The 20,470-nt window shown below is 37.6% G+C and overlaps 1 protein-coding gene and 1 non-coding gene across 2 annotated transcripts; both read left to right on the forward strand.

Moving 5' to 3' along the window:
• Positions 1-5,950: 5,950 nt before the first annotated feature.
• Positions 5,951-6,057, forward strand: LOC127116536 (small nucleolar RNA R71). The gene has a single exon (XR_007801364.1). It is a non-coding gene; the product is annotated as a small nucleolar RNA R71 (small nucleolar RNA).
• A 6,349-nt stretch (positions 6,058-12,406) lies between these two features.
• LOC127126320 (serine/threonine-protein kinase STE20) lies at positions 12,407-19,947 on the forward strand. The gene is made up of 9 exons (XM_051055233.1): positions 12,407-12,604; positions 12,947-16,073; positions 16,150-16,236; positions 16,585-16,737; positions 17,392-17,555; positions 17,624-17,771; positions 18,355-18,477; positions 18,834-18,921; positions 19,426-19,947. The coding sequence occupies exons 2-9, from the start codon at positions 13,281-13,283 to the stop codon at positions 19,632-19,634; spliced, it is 3,765 nt and encodes a 1,254-aa protein (XP_050911190.1). The 5' UTR covers positions 12,407-12,604; positions 12,947-13,280; the 3' UTR covers positions 19,635-19,947.
• The last annotated feature ends 523 nt before the right edge of the window (positions 19,948-20,470 follow it).

Raw genomic sequence — 20,470 nt, forward strand, 5'->3', positions numbered from 1 at the left:
CGTGTATTCAGCAACGGGTGGTGATCTCGGCTCCTCGACGGTCTCTCCCTGTCCCTCCAGAGCATAACTCCAATTCGCTGGATCATGCACACTGGTCATCATAGGATCTGGCAGTGTGAAATAGTGGATAGCTTCGCTGTCGACTAGCAATCGGAACTGACATGGGTGGAAAGAGGCTCTCCTCATCAACCCTCTGGTTAAACAGAAGTCGATGTCCATGGTAGTGTACCCACAGTAGATCCGAAGATGTAACAGCTTGTGAGACAGACCTAAAGCGACAACAATCTGCGTGATGATTCCGCCCACATGGATGACTCCTTCGGTAGATATGGAGATACTGCTGAGACTATATAACAAAAAGTTCCCACATGCTACTGGGCGAGACTGGGATGCACAAAATAATAGGAAGATCTCCTCTTCACTCAGTAGTGTCTCTGCATCCGGCCTTCCCAAGAAGGAATGTGCTAATATCATCTGAAAGTATCTGAAGGCGGGGTTATGTATAACATGAGACAGCTGTGTAGATGGATCATGGCTTCCGCCACCTGAGATATCACTCCAAAACTTCTCAACTTCCTTACCCAGAAAATATCCCATAGGTGTCTCCGGGATAGCATCAGGAGTGGTCTGGAAGCCCAAAAGGTCGCCGAACTCTTTCTGGCTGAAGGAGTACTCAACTCCAAAGAGCCTGAAAGCAGCATACCCATCTGGTCCAGAGTATCGGTCATAGTCGAATGAACTCAGGAACTCCAGTGTCAGATTCCTGTAGGTGTTACTCAAGTCATCGACAAATTCGTTCCAGTGAAGCTGGTGGCTAAGGAATCGGATACTCGGCTCGATACCCAGTGCCTCCATACAGTGCTGATCGGGATAACGTGTGGGTGCCATAGGGCGCTGATACAGAGCGATGTAGCGCTCTCTCTGAGCATTATCTCTATAGGCCACGTGCATGTCATCGAAATCCTGCATCCTGTAAAAGTTAAGAAAGTGATCCTGAAAGTGCAAACCATTCAAATTTTAGTCTCAATGCAAAATATGAAATAAAATAAAATTAAATAAATGCGAAAAAGTAAAATGAAAGAAAAACCATGGGTTGCCTCCCACGCAGCGCTTGTTTAACGTCATTAGCTTGACGATTAGAATTTATACACCTGTAGTAGTAGGAATCGGTGGATCAATCAGAGTGTGGCTTGAGTAGTATGCTGGAATGTCTCCTCCTTCGTAGAGCTTCAGTCTTTGTCCATTTACAATGAATGGACTACAGGTTTCGTTCTTGATTTCTACGGCTCCGGATCTCAGAATCTTAGATACTTCGAAAGGACCAGTCCATCTTGAACGTAGCTTTCCAGGGAAGAGTCGTAACCTAGAGTTGAAAAGGAGAACAGGATCGCCTATATTGAAGTTTTTCTTTACTATTCTTTTGTCGTGATAGGCTTTTGTCCTCTCTTTATATATTTTTGCATTCTCGTAGGCAGATTGCCTAAGTTCTTCTAATTTATGAATGTCTAGGGTACGCTTTTCTCCAGCGGCTAGGTAGTCTAAATTCAAAGTTTTAATGGCCCAATAGGCCTTATGCTCTAATTCGAAAGGTAAGTGACATGATTTTCCATAAACTAGTTGATAAGGAGTAGTTCCTATAGGGGTTTTCAAAGCGGTTCTGTAGGCCCATAATGCTTCTTGAAGCTTCTGAGACCAGTCTCTCCTAGAAATAGAAACAATTTTCTCTAGGATTTGTTTTATCTCCCTATTAGATACTTCTACTTGGCCACTAGTCTGTGGGTGGTATGGTGTTGCTACTCTATGCCTAACTCCATATTTTCTTAAAAGTTTGTCAAATATTCTCGATATAAAGTGTGATCCTCCATCGCTTATGACTAAACGTGGTGTTCCAAATCTAGGGAATATATAGTTTTTAAATAGTTTGATTACTACCCTAGTTTCGTTTGTGGGTGCGGCTATAGCTTCAATCCACTTAGACACATAGTCTACAGCTACTAAGATATACCTGTTTCCTAAGGATGGTGGGAAAGGTCCCATGAAATCTATACCCCATACGTCAAAGAGTTCTACTTCCTGAATGTTTCTTAGAGGCATTTCATCACGCCTTGAAATGTTTCCAGTGCGTTGGCATCTATCACATTTGACAATGCAAGCATAGACATCTTGCCACATGGTAGGCCAGAATAGGCCAGCTTGAAGAATCTTGGCGTATGTCTTAGAGGTGCTCGCATGTCCACCATAAGGTGCAGAATGACAGTGCTCGATAATATTATTTACCTCTTCTTCTGGAACACAATGGCGAAAGATGCCATCTTTACCCCTTTTGAAAAGGAGTGGTTCGTCCCAATAGAAGTTTCTCACATCGTGGAAGAATTTCTTTTTGCGGTGGTAGTCAAGATCAGGGGGTACTATATCAGCAGCTAGGTAATTAACGAAGTCTGCATACCAGGGTACGTTACTTATTGCTAAGGAATTTTGGGAGTGCTCATAAAGATCTAGGTTATTATCTTCGATGGTTCCTACTCTAGCTATCAGTCTATCGTAGGCGAAATCATCATTCATGGGTACTAGTTCTGGTTTTAGATGTTCTAGCCTAGAAAGGTGATCGGCTACTACATTTTCAGTGCCTTTTTTATCTCTTATGTCTAAATCAAACTCTTGTAGTAATAGAATCCATCGGAGTAACCTGGGCTTGGCATCTTTTTTGCTTAATAGGTAACGGATGGCAGCATGATCGGTGTAAACTATAATTTTTGCTCCTACTAGATAAGATCTAAATTTGTCTATAGCGAAAACTATAGCGAGTAATTCTTTTTCAGTTGTTGCGTAGTTAAGTTGGGCAGCATCTAGGGTTCTACTGGCATAATAAATGGCATGTAATTTTTTATCTTTCCTTTGTCCTAGAACGGCTCCAACTGCATAATCGCTAGCATCGCACATTATCTCAAAAGGTTCTGACCAATCAGGGGGTTTCATAATGGGTGTAGACACTAATGCTTGCTTTAAAAGATTAAATGCGTCATTACATTTTTCATCGAAGATGAATTCAACATCTTTCATTAAAAGTCCGGTTAAAGGTTTGGTTATTTTGGAGAAGTCCTTAATAAAACGCCGGTAGAATCCAGTGTGTCCAAGAAAGCTTCGGACTTCTCTGATAGTTTTGGGTGGATTTAGGTTTTCTATAACTTCTATTTTAGCTTTATCTACCTCTATACCTTTTTCAGAAACTATATGTCCTAAAACTATTCCTTCGGTTACCATGAAATGACACTTTTCCCAGTTTAGCACGAGGTTCACCTCCACGCATCTCTCCAGGATTTTCTCAAGGTTAGCAAGACAATTGTGGAAATCAAATCCGCAAACCGAGAAATCATCCATAAACACTTCCATGATACCATATAGGTAATCTGCAAAGATTGACATCATGCAGCGTTGGAAAGTAGCTGGGGCATTACAGAGGCCGAACGACATTCGTCTGTAGGCAAAAGTTCCATAAGGGCATGTAAAGGTGGTTTTTTCTTGATCTTCGGGGTGGATAGGTATTTGGAAGAATCCAGAGTATCCATCTAGATAGCAGAAGTAAGAGTGTCTGGCTAGACGCTCCAACATCTAGTCTATAAATGGTAAAGGGAAATGATCCTTCCTAGTTGCTTTATTTAATTTTCTATAATCTATACACATCCACCATCCTCCTTCTAAACGTTTTGCTACATGATCGCCTTTATCATTTTGCATGACTGTGATGCCTCCCTTTTTAGGTACTACATGCACAGGGCTCACCCACTTACTATCCGAGATATGGTATATTATACCTGCCTCAAATAACTTAAGAACTTCCTTTTTAACGACATCACTCATTATAGGGTTTATTCTTCTCTGATGTTCCCTAGAGGGTTTTGAATCTTCTTCGAGTGAAATCCGATGCATGCATATGGATGGGCTTATACCTTTCAGGTCAGAGATATTATATCCTAAGGCTGAGGGATATCTTCGTAAAACATCCAAAAGTTGGTTCATTTCCTCTAGGCTCAAGGTAGCACTGACTATAACTGGACGGTTCATCTCTTCATCGAGGAACTCATATCTCAGGTTCTTAGGCAGTTCCTTAAGTTCTAAGGTTGGTTTCTTAGGGCATGGCATAGGATCTGGAGTAAGGGATAAACATTCGTAAAGGTTATCATCGACGTAAGGTTTCTTAAAGTCATCATCTTCCCTTATGAGAGTTGATGGTAACTTAATTGTTTTTATAATTTCTTTTTGTTCTAATTCTCTAACACATTCATCAATGATATCTAAGGCATAACACGTGTCTCCCATCACAGGTGCCATAAGAAATTTCGAAAGTATAAATTCTATTTTCTCGTCACCTACCTCAAATGTCAACTTTCCTTTCTTGACATCTATTATGGCTCCTGCAGTTGATAAGAATGGTCTACCTAGAAGGATTGGTATATCATTGTCCTCTTTGATGTCCATGACAACAAAATCAGTAGGGATAAATAACTGACCTATCCTAACAGGAACATCTTCTAAAATGCCTATTGGATATTTAACAGATCTATCGGCTAACTGAAGCGACATCTTAGTGGGATGTAATTCTCCTAAGTTTAACCTCTCACAAACTGCTAAAGGCATTAGGCTCACACTAGCTCCTAAGTCTAGAAAAGCTTTTTCGATGACATGATTACCCAAAAGGCAAGGAATGGAGAAATTTCTAGGATCTTTATTTTTCTTCGCTAATTTGTCCTCGGAAATAGCATTACATTCCAAAGGCTTCGGATCGTCAAGTCTACGTTTGTTGGTAAGGATGTCTTTGAGAAACTTTGCATAAGAAGGTATTTGGGTGATGGCTTCTGTGAAAGGGATTTCTACATGAAGTTTTTCTATAACTTTAATAAAGTTTTGATACTGTTTATTGATCTGGGTTTGTTTGAGTCTTTGCGGATATGGTATAGGTGGTTTATATAGCGGGGGTGGTACGTAAGTTTTATCTTTAGGTTCTTCTCCTTTATCTCGACCTTCCTGGTTTTCAGATTCCTCTGGTTCCTTTACTTCGTCCGTGGGTTTGGTACATTCCTTAGAAGTTTCGGGTTCACTCAATCTAGGGTTTGGTGGCTCATCATAAGCGTTCCCACTTCGTAGGGTAATGGCATTGGCTTGTCCTCTCGGATTTTGTTGAGGTTGTCCAGGGAATTGTCCTCCAGGTGTAGTTTGAGGGGCTTGGTTTAAAGCTACCTGAGAGATCTGGGTTTCAAGCATCTTGGTATGAGTAACTATTTGGTCAACCTTGGTTCCTAATTGAGTAATCAATTCGTTAACATGAATGTTTTGGTTCATGAACTCCTTGTTTTATTGGGTTTGAGCGGTGATAAAATTTTCCATAATTTTCTCAAGGCTCGGCTTTGGTGGTACAGGTTGCATAGGTTGATTTGATCTTGGGGCTTGATAACTAGGTCTCGGAGGTGCATTATTTTAGATAGAGGTATTGTTTTTATAGGAGAAGTTCGGGTGATTCCTCCATCCAGGGTTATAGGTATTTGAGTATGGGTTCCCTTGGGTGTAGTTCACTTGCTCAGAGTGGGTTTCGTTTAATAGACTGCATTCTGCAAATTGGTGTCCTTTGGTTCCACATATCTCACAATCCGACGAAACTGCTGCTACAGTATTCAGGTTTATGCACATATGCTCGACCTTAAGGGCTAATGCGTCCATTTTAGCTTGCATCATGTCTATAGAGCTTAGTTCATGCACTCCTCCTTGGGCTTCCTTCTTCTCAACTGTCGCTCGTTCGACTCCCCATGGTTGATGGTTTTGAGCCATATCTTCGATGAGGGCACTAGCTTCAGGATAAGGTTTGTTCATCAGAGCACCGCCTGCGGCAGCGTCGATGGTCATCTTTGTGTTGTAATGAAGTCCATTATAGAAGGTTTGAATGATTAACCAATTTTCTAAACCATGATGTGGGCATGCTCGTAACAACTCTTTATATCTCTCCCAAGTTTCGAACAGCGATTCTCCTTGGTTTTGGGTAAATCTAGTTATATGGTTTCGAAGAACGGCGGTTTTACTCGGGGGAAAATATCTAGCAAGAAAAACTCTTCTAAGGTTATCCCAAGTCGTAATGGAATTAGGTGGAAGGGAATCTAACCATGATAGGGCTTTATCTCTGAGGGAAAAAGGAAATAATCTTAAACGTATTGCCTCAGGAGAAGCTCCATTGGTTTTAAAAGTGTCTGCTAATTGAAGAAATATTTTTAAATGTTTGTTTGGGTTCTCAGTAGCGAGACCTGCGAATTTTCTCTGTTGCACTAGTTGCAACAGGGATGGTTTAAGTTCAAAATTATTAGCTGGGATGGTTGGGTTTACTATACTAAAACTAGGTTCTTCATTAGATGGTTGAGCGAAATCCTTAAGAGGTCTTTGGTTTTGATCTTCGGCCATAGCTCTCTTAATTCTATGAAAGAATAAACGTGCGCGAGCGTAACGTTCAGGTTCCGCCAGAGGGTATACTAAGCTTAAACTTCCGGTGCTGCGAGTTCTTCGCACTGACCAGAGGGAAATAGCCTAAGTCTAAACGATATAACAACAGGAAAATGAAATTTGACGAAATTGATCCCCGACAACGGCGCCAAAAACTTGATGCGGTGTTTCGCAAGTATACGAACGCGTCAGAGTAATATAAAAGATTGTCGAATCCACAGAGACCAAGTGTCAATCTATCGTTATCTATTGTTATGGTGTTTATCAAAGGCAAACAAAATAGGTGTTTTTGGAGTGTGCAATGAAAAGTAAAGTGTTGAATAAAGATTAATTAATAAAGACAGGGTCGAATGTAATTCACATAATCAATTAATAATCCAAGTACTTGCTAATAGAACTACTTATGGGCAATGTTTCCTACTTTGAAAAGAACTAATTTAACAGGAACTGTCGCTTTCGCGTATTCAGAACCGAGTTGTACTCCCTAATCAAACCCTCTTATTGTCACTTATAAAAATGCGCGCATTGCGTTAGAGTAGTAAACCTATTTTTAAGAAATATAGTATCTTGACTAAGTTGAAAAGTATTATAACCTGAATTTCTTAACCAAAAGAGGTTCTCACGAACCAGACTCTAAACTTATAAACGCGTCCGAAAATAGTTTTAAAATCTCTTTTCTTCTTAATGTTAAAATCTCCTAATGAACTAAACAAAGCGCTTTCGCTGTTTTTGAAATAGTTAAAAACAATTAAGTTTAAAAGGACGTTGGACGGCTTTCGATCTTACCCAACGGAATTGAAGTGCGGGAAAACTTAAGTTGAAAGTTAAAATAGCCCTTAAGTGTTTCTACGAACAATTGTAAGGATTATCGGTTCAATTACGATCCTTACATTCTAACTTTATAAATTTAGTTAGACATGGTAAAGTAAAAGTGCATTAAAATAAATAAAAGTAGTGCGAGTGCGGAAAGTAAATAAAAGTAGTGCGAGTGCGGAAAATAAATAATTTAAAGCGAGTGCGAGGAAATAAATAATTTAAAGCGAGTGCGAGGAAATAAATAATTTAAAGCGAGTGCGAGGAAATAAATAAAGTAAAGCGAGTGCGGGAAAATAAATAAAGTAAAGTGAGTGCGGGAAAATAAATAAAGTAAAGCGAGTGCGGGAAAATAAATAAAAGTAAAGCGAGTGCGGGAAAATAAATAAGATAAAGACAAGTAATAAAAACCTGCTCCAATCGGAGGGTTGAATAAATTTCAAAGCGGAAATGAAAATGGCGGCAGGATTAACTTCCTTCCAAAGTGCTCCAAACTCGATTACAGACTCTATCACAGACTCGATTACACAATTGTGGTAACACTCCAATGCGAAGCGATTACCACTTTAAAATACTGAATATATGCCTAAGGGAAACAAAGTTGCTCTGAGTTTGCCTCTGCTCTAAGTTTAGATGGTTGTAAAAGTGATTTCGAGTTTCTATTTATAAGCAAGTAAAAAGATGGAAATGACAAGGATGCCCTTCAACTTGAAAATGGAAGGGAAAACTTTTCCTCTTGTGGCGCCCGCCACAAGGCCAATCTGAGGCGCCTTAGTGGAAGTAGTGGGGAACGTGGCAGTTGAGGGAAGTTGAGCTTGGACACGTCATGGCAGGGTCTATGGCGCCAACCATGGGGTAGGCCACAAGTACAAAATGCTGAATTTTAGGGTTTTTAGCTCTTTTTCACTCCTTTTCTCGATCGGGGCTCCGATTAAAGTAAAAACCTGAAAACAAAAGAAAACATAGCAATAACACAACAAAATAACAATAAAACAACTAGAATGCATGTGAAATCGGAGTCGAAAATACGGTAAATTTCAGTGTTATCAGTACCAAATAACAAACATAACAAAATCATTTTGCAAAATTACACAGTAGAAAATTGAGTCCGAGCAGCGACCACTCGACCTGTTCATACAGATCACTCGACCTGTATGGACCCGAGGCAAAATTATTCAAGTGAAACAGGCGATGAGTCGACTCAAACAGAGGATGAGTCAGTTCAAACATAGTTTTTCCAAGGTTGAGTCGACCTATGACTCGACCTGTTTAGACCCGTGGCTACATGTTTCAAATGGAAATAGGCAATGAGTCGACGCAACATATGGATGCGTCGACTCATTTAGTTTTTCCCAGGATTGAGTCGACCTGTGACTCGACCTGTTCAGACCCGAGAGTTACGCTCCGAGTCATGAGTCGACTCATAGTTCTTAAACTATCAAAAATGAGTTTTGAGATGTATTTTGATCAATTTAAGCCAATCTCTTATGAACCTAGGGTATTAATGATGATCAAGTGCATGATTCACATCTATGATATGCTCATATATGCCTGGACACGTTGAACTTATATTTTGAACATGTTAGAGGATGAATGCATTCTATGATATGATGACACCGTCCAAAGTACATGTTATGGGCGACTAAAAAGGTTTGACATCATTAAAATAAGAACTAGGCATATTTGCCCTCACAGTCAACCCATTTTCTAGTCGTGAAAACCACGTACAATGTTATTCATCTTGCAATATTGTTCATTGCAAAATTTGTGAGATTACATGGTATTCCCTTTAGTATCATCTCTGTCAAAGATCCAAAATTTACTTCAAGATTTTGGACGACATTTCAACATGCAACTGGTTCCAAGTTATGCTTGAGCACATTGAATCATCCTTGGACTGATGGTCAAACCGAGAGGACAATTCAGACTCTAGAGGATATGTTGAGAGCATGTGTGCTTGAGAGTGGAGGAAATTGGAAGGATCATTTAACCTTGATTTAGTTCTCATATAATAATAGATATCATGTTAGTATTAGTATGGATCTGTACGAGGCTCTGTATGGAAGAAGATGTAGGACACCTCTATGTTGGACGGAAGCCGATGAGAAGTGAATTCTTGGACCGTAAATTCTTCAAGAAACCATTGAAAATATAAATATGATCCAAGAGTAAATGAAGAAAGTTAAAGACTGTCAAAAGAGTTATGCAGACCATCGTCGAAGGCCATTGGAGTTCGAAAAAGGTGACCATGTGTTCTTGAAATTCACTCTAAGATTGAGATTGAGATTGAGATTGAAAGGACCTTTTAAGTCACAAAAATTAAGCCTGAGGTACGTTAGATCGTATCAGATCATCGAACGGGTCGGTGAAGTGACATAAAGATTAACATTACCACCTTCACTATTCGGTTTGTATGATATATTCCACGTATCTCAACTTTGGAGATTCATTCCTAATTCTCTACAACCTGTCCTTCCAGATACCATTAAGGTAAAGGCAAATCTTTCTTTCAAACCTTAACCTAGTCGAATTACAGATCATGCAGTTAAGGCATTAAGGAACAAGGATATTCCTCCTATCAAATTTCTTTGGGAAGAATCACACTCTAACGAAGCTACGTGGGAACTAGAGTCTGAGATGCGAGAAATATACCCTCACATATTCAGGTACATTTTTAAAATTCAAGGACGAATTTTATTTAAGGGGGGACAATGTAACATCCCATATTCTCACAAATACTTATTTCCTCAATAAGTGGGACAAATTGAGTAGTTAGTGAGTTAAGAAGAGATTAATTCTTAGTCATTTATCTTAATTCTTACTAGTTAGTGAGAAGGGCAAATTAGTACAAGTTTGAAGAGTGGAATTTTGGAAATTTTGATAGTTAGCAAGGGCAAAATGGTCATTTATCAACTAAAGCCACTAGAAAACAAACAGGTTTATTAAATTGTTTCTCTTTTATTCTTTCCCACACGTTTTCTCTCATTTTGTGAAAAGTTAGTAAGAAGAGTAGAAGATAGAACTTGAAGGAAGTGAAGAGAAAAAGAAGAGGAAAAACTTTAATCAAAGAAGAAGGAGAAGGATTTCATATTACTTCATCTTAATTGCATCATCATATTTATTTATAATAGGTGGGTTCTTAGTTAGTTATAGATTTGGGGGAAAATTGCATGAAATTGAATTTTAGGGTTTAGGAGATTTCTTGCTTTGTTGTGAAATTGGCAATTGAAGTATGATTCTTGTTATATTATATGTTCTTGTTGTTAAATCATAATGATTTGTTGTGTTGATGTTGTATGGGTTTTGTTTTTATGTGTACGTGTATGATGTCAATATGTGTAAAATATACAGGTCTAAATTGTATGCGTGAAATGTAGTATTATGTTACTATGTCTGTGTTATATGTGCATGTGTCTATACACTTTGACACATGTTAAACATGATGCATTTGAATAATGATTATCCTATGTTGCACACTGTGATATAACTGTATTGTCAATAGGTGTAGTGCAATGATAAGTGTGTCACGAGTGTTGTAATTTACATTGTAGTGTGTGTTACAATAATGTATGTGTTAATACTAGTGTGCGCGCACCAATGTGTGTTGTAATACTTTGTATTATATATGTTGCATGTTCTCATATAATCATATGGTTACTTGTGCACATGATTGTCATTTAAGTTATGTAAAATATATTGTAACATCATATGTTAAACATATATATGTCTTGTATTGTGTCACCAGTGTGTCAACTGTTGTGTATTGGTGCGCGTAATATTGTTAGTGTGATGTGCATGTTTCTTACATGAGTTTCGTTGTAAATACTACTTATTACCTTGTAATGTATCATATTGCATGCTATATGCTAGGTGATACAAGTACTAGTACGTTGTGAGGTGATAGTTTAAGTTTATGTTAATATAATAATATTTGTTAGTAATATTGTCAATATCAAATAAGTGTGTGGTCTGAATATTGTATTGATTAAATTCTATGATAATGAATTAGTATAAACCTAAGATCATAGTTAGGTGAGGATAATTAGTAAAAATGAACTTAGGTTGTGATGCTCGATTGTGAAAGGTACCTCAATGTTTACCCATGAGCGAATAGTCACTTCAGTTGAATCGTTTCATCTACGAGAGTATATGAATGGCATGGATGAGAATGATAGCCTAGTTGCGAATTAATGAGGTTTGTATGGAAAAATATTATGTTAATGTGATTGATGAGTATAATCACATAATGATTGATGAGTATTATCACATAGTGATTGTTGCAAATAATCACGTAATCGAGAATAACCCCTATTCGTGCTTGTCCCGAGTTTGACTCTTATGTAAAATAGTGATCGGGATAGAAGAATCATTGAGATGGATACCATGACCCATGTCTTGACCCATGTAAGAGGTGCTTGTCGGGGGAAGTACTCCGATCATTGTGGGAAGTTTGTGACCCGTGTCTTGGCCTATGTGAGAGACGATTGTCGGGGAAAGACATTCTTTAGAGAGCGGACATCTGTGACCCATGTTCCATTTTTCTAGATGTATGATAGCCGGGAAAAGTTGTCCGACGTGACAGAGATCCGTGACCCATGTCCATAGTCCCAGACGTGGGATCAATCGGGAAAAGATACTTTGTTGTTTGCATTCCCAAGTAGTGATTTATTGAATTATGTGGACTCAAGTTCATATGTTTCCATACGAAGCGGAAATCCCATAAATACTCAAGTTATCATTCTATTATGCAAATAATTTCAGTGAGAGTATCGTATAATGATCCTTTAGAGCCAAGTGAACTCATAAGATAGGAGAACCAACTGAGATTATTATCTCACCACATTATATTGTTGAACTTCAGGTAATTTTAGACCGTATTAGGGAAAAAAAACAAAGTTGCATGAAGACGATCGGAGATTTTACATAAATGATGGCGTTAAACATTTACGTGCTATGCATATCAATTAAGACTCTGTGTAATATCTACAATACCTTAAATAAAGTTAAAATAACAATTAAAAGAAAACTTACACTATAAATAACATAAAGAGTATTTTAAGGGCGTAAACTTATTTTATATTTATAATTTTGTTTCCATTAATATTTGAAAAAATTATTATATTATTCTGTGACCATTGTTTTTCATGATCCCAGAAAATTTAGAACCAAAAAACAATGTGTCCACGTAGGAAGATTGAAAGAAAAATAACAACAACAAAAATGCAACAAAGAGATCCAACATTGAATTCTTGTGTTGTTGATGCTGTTCTTACTTCTCGCCGATGTTGTTTTTCCAATTGAACCTTAATACGTAAGTCATTTTCACCCTAATTCTTCAATTCAATTCAATTCAAATCCTCGTTCCTTTGATTCTATTGTATTTTCTCCGATTTTTCCAACGTTAGAATAGATTTGGTAGTTATTTTGCCTTTGTTTTCTGTGTTTTTCTAAGAGATTTTTTTCATGTTTTTATTGGGTATCCACTTTTTGAATCTGGATAATTTTGGATTTTGATTGATGAAACCTTGGAAATTGTTCATTGGTTGTTCTATGTTGTTTTGGGGGTTTCCCATTTTCTTCAATCTCGCCCATTACGTGTTTGTTTGTTTGTTTGTTCTGATTTGAATAATTTGGTTCTGAAATGTTGATGTAGGTGCTGCGGAGTTTGGTTCATTTGGCTTATTGGTTAGAATTGCTTATTACTGTTGTCATAGTTACTTTTGGCTTTTGTAAATAATCCAAGAATCGTCAAAACCTAGATTGGTTTTGTGTTGAGTTGCTGAAAGGTTTGGAAGTGAAACTGTGTACAGGATTTGTTGCTTCTGTTAGTATATCTTCGCTGTTATGGTCTTAGTGAAGTTGCTATTGGATGTTCAGCATCTTGATGTTGAATTCAAAACCTTGGTGTCAATAGGGACGATAGATTCGCCATGAACCTTTGGAAAAAAGAATTAGCATCTTGATTGAGTTGCCGAGAAATTGTGATTATGGCCCTAAACAAGACAGGAAACTTGTTAGGCACAAACTCTGGAAACAAGCATGGCTTGTTTCCTCAATACAACGAACAAGAATCGCATAGTGGTGTTACAAATGTACATAATAATAGTAATAAGAAAGATATCCCTAAAGAGGTTGGAAGAGTTTTTGCTTTGCCTGATGTATCTCAAGATCGTGAGAATAGGTTTGGATTGAATAGGGAGAATGGGCATGTGAGGTATGAAGATCTAACCAATATTTTGGGGTTGAAGAGAATGGACTCGGAGAGTTTTTCTGATATAGGTGACTTTATCGCTAAAAAACAGCCACCTGCGCAAGAGATGAAAAACGGAATTTCTGCCTACATTTTAAGCAAAGGTCAAAAGGGAGACAACAACAATGGTGACCATGGTGCGTTGAGGAAGACGTTCAGTGAATCGATTAGTGAGCAAATCGATACTAGGCTGGCTGTGTTATCGCCTGTTTACGTACATAAAAGATCTCACTCAAACGGTTTTTCCAGTTCTGGAATTTTAGAAGATTCTTTGTCTGGTGGGAAAATGAAATTTCTTTGCAGCTTTGGTGGAAAAATATTACCAAGGCCGGGTGATGGTAAACTCAGATACGTTGGTGGAGAAACCCACATTATATCTATCCAAAAGGATATTTCGTGGGAAGAGCTTATGAACAAGACTTTACGTATTTGTAGTCATCCTCACACAATCAAATACCAACTTCCAGGGGAAGATCTTGATGCTCTAATATCGGTTTCCTCCGATGAGGATCTTCAAAATATGATAGAGGAATATTATGAACTTGAAAGTCACGAAGGTTCTCAGAAACTTCGAATTTTTTTAGTTCCTTTGGGTGAATCTGAAGAGACATCACCAACCGATGCAAACACTGTTCTCCAGAATGACCCTGATTACCAATACGTTGTTGCTTTAAACGGCATAGTAGACCATAGTCCTAAGAAAAACATCGGTGGACAAAGTTTAACAACCGAAGCATATCATTCAACGACTAGTTTCAGTTTTGCCCCAACAATTGCCTCTTCTCCTAAGGAGATCAGGGATGGTAATAATAGTATGAGTGCTTTAAATCCAGATAGAATTTTGAATGATCCCGTAAATCTTCAAAGTCCGTTGCGAATTTCTCCTACTCCGGTTCAAGTTGCAAGTTCTAGTACAGGTTATATACAATTGCTTGGCAGCAACTCATGCCAGGGAAGTATTGACAGCAATGCATCGTTTGTTACAGCTCAGATGAATTCTGGAAACTCGAGCATCAACACTGCTGATTGCCGATACCCTCAACAAGCTTCTGTTCCTCGTCAACATGGTGACATTGGTCCGCCCAAAAATCTCAACGGACAGTATTTTGATAACCGCAATCCAAATAATTGTTACAGCGATGAAGTTTTTGGTGGAACCTTGCATAACGATAGAATATTCTTCTCTAGAAATCCAATCTCTCAACAGACCGAATCTTATGGAACTAAGAACGAGCTGCCTCATGGGATGCCTCATGCTTTTTCTGATTCACAGTTGTATCCGAGTGGAGCAAAGTCTATTTACTGCTCACAAGAAGGAATTTCCCCGTCTTTCTCCTTGAACCTTGAAAAGGCCGAACTGTCTTTGACGGTAGGTGTCTCACATGTGAACCTTATAGAGGGTCAACATGATCCCTTCCTCCACCATCCTCAAATACAAAGTAAGATACCAAATAAGGAGTCAGCTGAGATGCATAGACGGCAAGGTGTGGCATCTTCATCTCCGTACTCGGAATCAGTTGGAACAAATGATCGCATTAATAAGGATAGCATTTTAACTGAAAAAAAGTACCTTGTTGCTCAAACTGACTTAAGTGGATCCAACTTTGTAGAAAAGGACGTGCTGGAAAATCCTTTGAAATCAGAAAGGATGATGATAAATGAAGAAAAGAATCCAATTTCTAAGGATAACAACGTTTACGAGGGAAATCCAACTGTCAACTACATGAGTGAATTGCATCTTTTGGATACATTCCCGACTAATAACATAAGTGCTAATATTGGTATGCAATATAATTGGGATCAACCTCGTGAGAACACGCTTCCTTCTTCATCAGGCACAACGGGACTCTCGCTAAATAACCTTGTAGACAAGACCCCGTCTGATCTTCTTGACATTGGCCAAAACACAAGTTATAGCAGAAACATCAATTTTCCAGCCAGAAATATCAATTTAAATTCTCCAATCTCAGAATATGCAGAAAACTCCCGTGACAAAAGTTCTGTCAGAGATGATATGTTCAATTTCTCCTTTGATCCACATTCTCTTAAATCTGCACAAATTCAGCCTTCTCAAAATCAGATCGCTACAGGTTTTCATGATAATCCAACAATAAACTCTGAAAGTTCGAATCCAGCTGTACTTCATGATGATGTCTGTCCAAGTTTGATCTTGCCGGTTGATAGCCTGGATAGTTCAAGAAATAATGTTTCTTTCAAAAAGCCACCTTCTTTTCTCAATGACTTCATTACAAACACCGATCAAATGGTTGATCAGTTTAAACACGAATATTCTGCCTCTGGATTGTCAAAAGTTGAAGGTGAAATTTTAGGTCGATTGAAGAATTCAGAAAGGTCTAATGATTCTAAACTAGTGGAGTCATTTGCTGTAGCAGAAGATGCGACCGGTGTTGTTCCTTCAAATCGCAAGTCTTCACCAGTACACCCCCCACATAATTTCGATGAAGTTGGAAGTGACGTATCTCCATCTCAAACGGAAGTAGAGAGCACCATCCCAGAGTCTGATCCTGAGGTAGGAAAACTGAATTAGACTTGAGTTTATTTATTTATGATAAAATAAAATGTTTATGCGCTCAATTCATTTATAGGATTATAAAGACGATCAAACCGACATGAATGACTTCCTTTCTGATGCAATGATAGCGGAAATGGAGGCCAGCATATATGGTTTGCAGGTAGGCAATTACTGAAATGTTCTGGTTTTGGTTTTTTCATGTTTTAAGATTAGAATTTCATTTTGATGTTGTGTCCTTTAATATACTTCTCAATTCAACTGTACTTTCACATTCAGATATCTCGATAAAATGTGCTATTCTGTGTCTTTTGTAAAAGACCGTTTCTTTTTTAGCATCATGCTAAATCATACATACATAGATACATACTTATTTTGTAGAAATCAGTTTCTATGATGCCCTAATCCATATCCTGTAGAAGATCATTGAGTTGTTGAATGAACAGAGAGTTCGGTTGTATCTATATGTTATTGGTAATCCCTATAACTAACATTTTATGTTGTCATTCAGATAATTAGGAACACTGATCTTGAAGAGCTTATGGAGTTAGGATCTGGTACCTATGGAACTGTTTATCATGGAAAATGGCGAGGAACAGATGTCGCAATCAAGAGAATTAAAAAGAGCTGTTTTGGAGGGAGATCTTCTGAGCAAGAACGGTTGGTGAGTCATCAGTGCAATTTTCTTCTCAATAATACCCTCTGTAGCACCGACACCCCTAAAAAAAGGTGTGTCTGTCTGACACCGACACTTGTAATTACCTTCAATATTTTCATTTTCTCAAATTATTATTGGTGCCGACGTGTCAGTGTCGGTGTCGTGTCCAGTGTCGACATTCGAGATTAAAAAGTAGACTGCTAATTCTATGAAAAGTGTTAAGAGTCCCACATTGGACAATATATGGCCTGAACATGTGTTTATAAATGGGGGCAGTCCTCACTCTACCAACCGGTTTTGTAGGGTTGAGTTAGGCCCAATGACACATTCTCAACATGGTATCAGAGTTTTGTTTAAGATCCGGTGGACCACCCACCATTTATTTCCACTCTCCAGATGTCCAGTCCTGGGCGTGAGGGAGTGTGTTAAGAGTCTCACATTGGACAATATATGGCCTGAACATGTGTTTATAAATGGGGGCAGTCCTCACTCTAGCAACCGGTTTTGTAGGGTTGAGTTAGGCCCAATCACACATTCTTAACAGAAAGAAATAATGTTATTGCTATTATTTCAGTTTCAAAAGTAGACACCTTTTTTTCTATTGAAAAAGAAAAGTAAAAATATGCACATGAATCTGACAATGTATGCTGGCTTGGGTAGGCAAAAGATTTCTGGAGAGAGGCACAGATCCTGTCAAATCTTCATCATCCCAATGTGCTCGCATTTTATGGAATCGTACCCGACGGAGCTTGCGGGACCTTAGCAACTGTAACCGAATATATGGTTAATGGTTCCCTTAGACATGTTCTTGTCAAGAACAACAGGTAGCTTCAATTTTTGTGTGAATAGCATTTTGAGTAAATGCGCATACTGAATCTCAACTTTTATGCAGATTACTAGATCGTCGTAAAAAGCTTATAATTGCCATGGATGCAGCTTTTGGTATGGAATATTTGCACTCAAAGAATATTGTCCATTTTGATTTGAAGTGTGACAATTTGCTTGTTAATCTAAGGGATCCACAGCGGCCCATATGCAAGGTTAGAATTCCATAAGTCAAGCTTCATCTTGTTTCACGTAAAAATATAAAATAATAAAAGTTTGTTGTAGTGTTTTAATTATACTCGATTTTTCTTATGGAAATGAGCTTTATTTTTAAATTCAGAATAGAGTCATAAACCAAGCATAGTAACGTGGTTGATGAGAAATTATTTGAGATTTCTAAACCATCAATCATTATGTCACAAAAAAAATCCGTGTTAAATAGGTTCATCGGAGTTTTACGTTGGCCATAAAAAATGTAACACAACTTAACTCCTTCACCCGGCATGTTTAAGCTCATTCAATACCTTTAACACTTGGCTGAAACCAGTCAAGCTACCCAAATGGGTTTCAAATGATTGCTAGTATTGGACCGTTGGATTATGATGAAACTCTTCCAGTCTTAGGTAAAGATCATAAAATTGGAAGAGTTTCATCAATTTCCAACAGTCCAATAAAGTGAAGCAATATGAGTCATAGTTAAATAAAACTCAATGACTCATATTGTCTTGTCTTGCATAAAATGAATAAATACTTTTTTGTTATTTTAATAACTGTTGTCTGCTGATTATTTTTTCCTAGGTTGGAGATTTTGGATTATCAAGAATTAAACGAAATACCCTTGTATCTGGGGGTGTGCGAGGAACCCTTCCATGGATGGCACCAGAGCTGTTGAATGGTAATAGCAGCCGGGTTTCTGAAAAGGTAATAAGATCATTCATATGTGCCTACCTTAGGATAGAAAATGAGACATTCAGATGTGTAATCATTGTGAATAGAAATGAGACATTCAGATGTGTAATCATTGTGAATAGAGCACCGACTCTGTTGTTGATGGGGAAACCCTTGGAGGAGAGTTTTATCTCCGATTCTTTCCAATTTGTTAGGAACCAAAAAGTTATATTAAAGAACACTTTTATTAAGAAAATAGGAAAGAAGAAAACTCTCCTCCAAGAGTTCCGCTTCTACAGCAGATGATAATTCTGAATACAGAGTTTAGCTATATAGAGTAATGAATGAATCTTTCTCCAGGCACTTAGTTTGTGGATTGACTTTGACAGGTTGACGTTTTCTCATTCGGCATCTCAATGTGGGAGTTATTGACAGGAGAGGAACCTTATGCAGATATGCATTGTGGTGCCATTATTGGTAAGAATATGTACCTTAAAAGGAATGCCAAAATCTTTTACCAGATGAGAAATTTTTGTTATTTCTTTCTTAGAATATTCTGTGTTTGGTCTCTTTCAATTGTAGCTTAAAACATTTGTTTCTTGATGGAGTTTTGAGTGGCTGCCATTATCCTATGAAATACAAATGCAGACACTGGCCGGGCACAATACTGACTCGTCTACATTGATAATAGTTTGAGAAAATAAAATAATTGACTGTAATCACACGTGTCAGTGTCAGACACCTAACGCGCTTCGATGAGAAGTGGCGGTGATACATAGGTCTTATCAAAATGCTAGTTAATAGTTTTGCTTCTTAATTTCTATTCATTAGGATTTCATGAAGTTTTTTCTAGTATAAAGAATCTTGTATATGTAGAGGTGAAAATCAAATCAATATTGTTGAAGTTGCAAGTGTTTTTATAGGATCTTTCGATGTAACAACCTACTCACTTGCTTCTCTTTTGTTGACATGTTCATTTAGGGGGCATTGTAAAGAACACACTTCGACCACCGATTCCAGAACGATGTGATCCTGAATGGAGAAAGCTTATGGAAGAGTGTTGGTCACGTGACCCCGAATATCGTCCATCGTTCACCGAGATAACAAGCAGGTTAAGATCTATGTCTATGGCCCTTCAAGGAAAAGGGGATTATCAGGCATGGCAATTGAGACCTAGTAATGTTCCATAGTTATGTTTGACTGTGTATATAGTATACTGTGGTTAAGAAAGCATTCAAGACCAGGATTAGCTTGCTTTGAGGGTTACCACAACATTTACCTTTTTTTTTTGTATTAGCTATTATATCTTCATTTGTTTATTCTTTTTCTTGTAAAAGCTTGAGGTTGAGATCATTTGGTACATAGTTGTTTAGATATATCAATTTTGTATTTGGTGCATCATCCAACATTTTGAAAGAAGATATCTATACAAAGAAAAGGTGTATTTAGTATATGTTTGTATACAAACAACAATGCTTTGTAAAATATGTTTGTTTAGCTTAATTTGGGTATCTTTTCTTATCATGCTTTTTTCCCCTTCCTGAATTGAATCTTATGGCAATGACTAATGGTTTTGAAACCCTAAAACTCAATTCATGTGAATTGTTATTATTTCAAACTAATGAAAATAAGACATTTTTCATTCTAGCTCAAAAAAGCTGTGGAAGATGAAATTAGGGATACAAAATTAAGGAAAAGAATAGTTTGGATGGCTACATTCAAACTAATGGTTTATTTCAGATTCTACTATTTAAATGGTGTTATGCTAGTTCAAATTGTAGATTTAAACAAGAATTAGATTATAATTAGAGAAACAACACCGAGAATAACCGTATTAAATTCAATGATAAATTAAATAAATATAATAAAATATCATTTCATAAATTATATATATATATATATATATAGTTCACTAGTCATATACATTTTAATTAGTCTTTTGCTAAGGCTTTATATCAAAATATAATAGTGTCATCCTCGACACTCTCAAGATTCTAAATCAAAATATCATGAATGACATCACCTT

Source organism: Lathyrus oleraceus, chromosome 1 (genome assembly GCF_024323335.1).
Source record: "Lathyrus oleraceus cultivar Zhongwan6 chromosome 1, CAAS_Psat_ZW6_1.0, whole genome shotgun sequence".
Lineage (NCBI taxonomy): Eukaryota > Viridiplantae > Streptophyta > Magnoliopsida > Fabales > Fabaceae > Lathyrus > Lathyrus oleraceus.

Excerpts from the sequence above, each read along its gene's own strand:
- LOC127126320 (XM_051055233.1), top strand. The coding sequence starts at position 13,281 with ATGGCCCTAAACAAGACAGGAAACTTGTTAGGCACAAACTCTGGAAAC. Across the intron at positions 16,074-16,149 it reads TCCCAGAGTCTGATCCTGAG|GATTATAAAGACGATCAAAC; the intron begins GTAGGAAAACTG and ends ATTCATTTATAG. Across the intron at positions 17,556-17,623 it reads GTTCTTGTCAAGAACAACAG|ATTACTAGATCGTCGTAAAA; the intron begins GTAGCTTCAATT and ends ACTTTTATGCAG.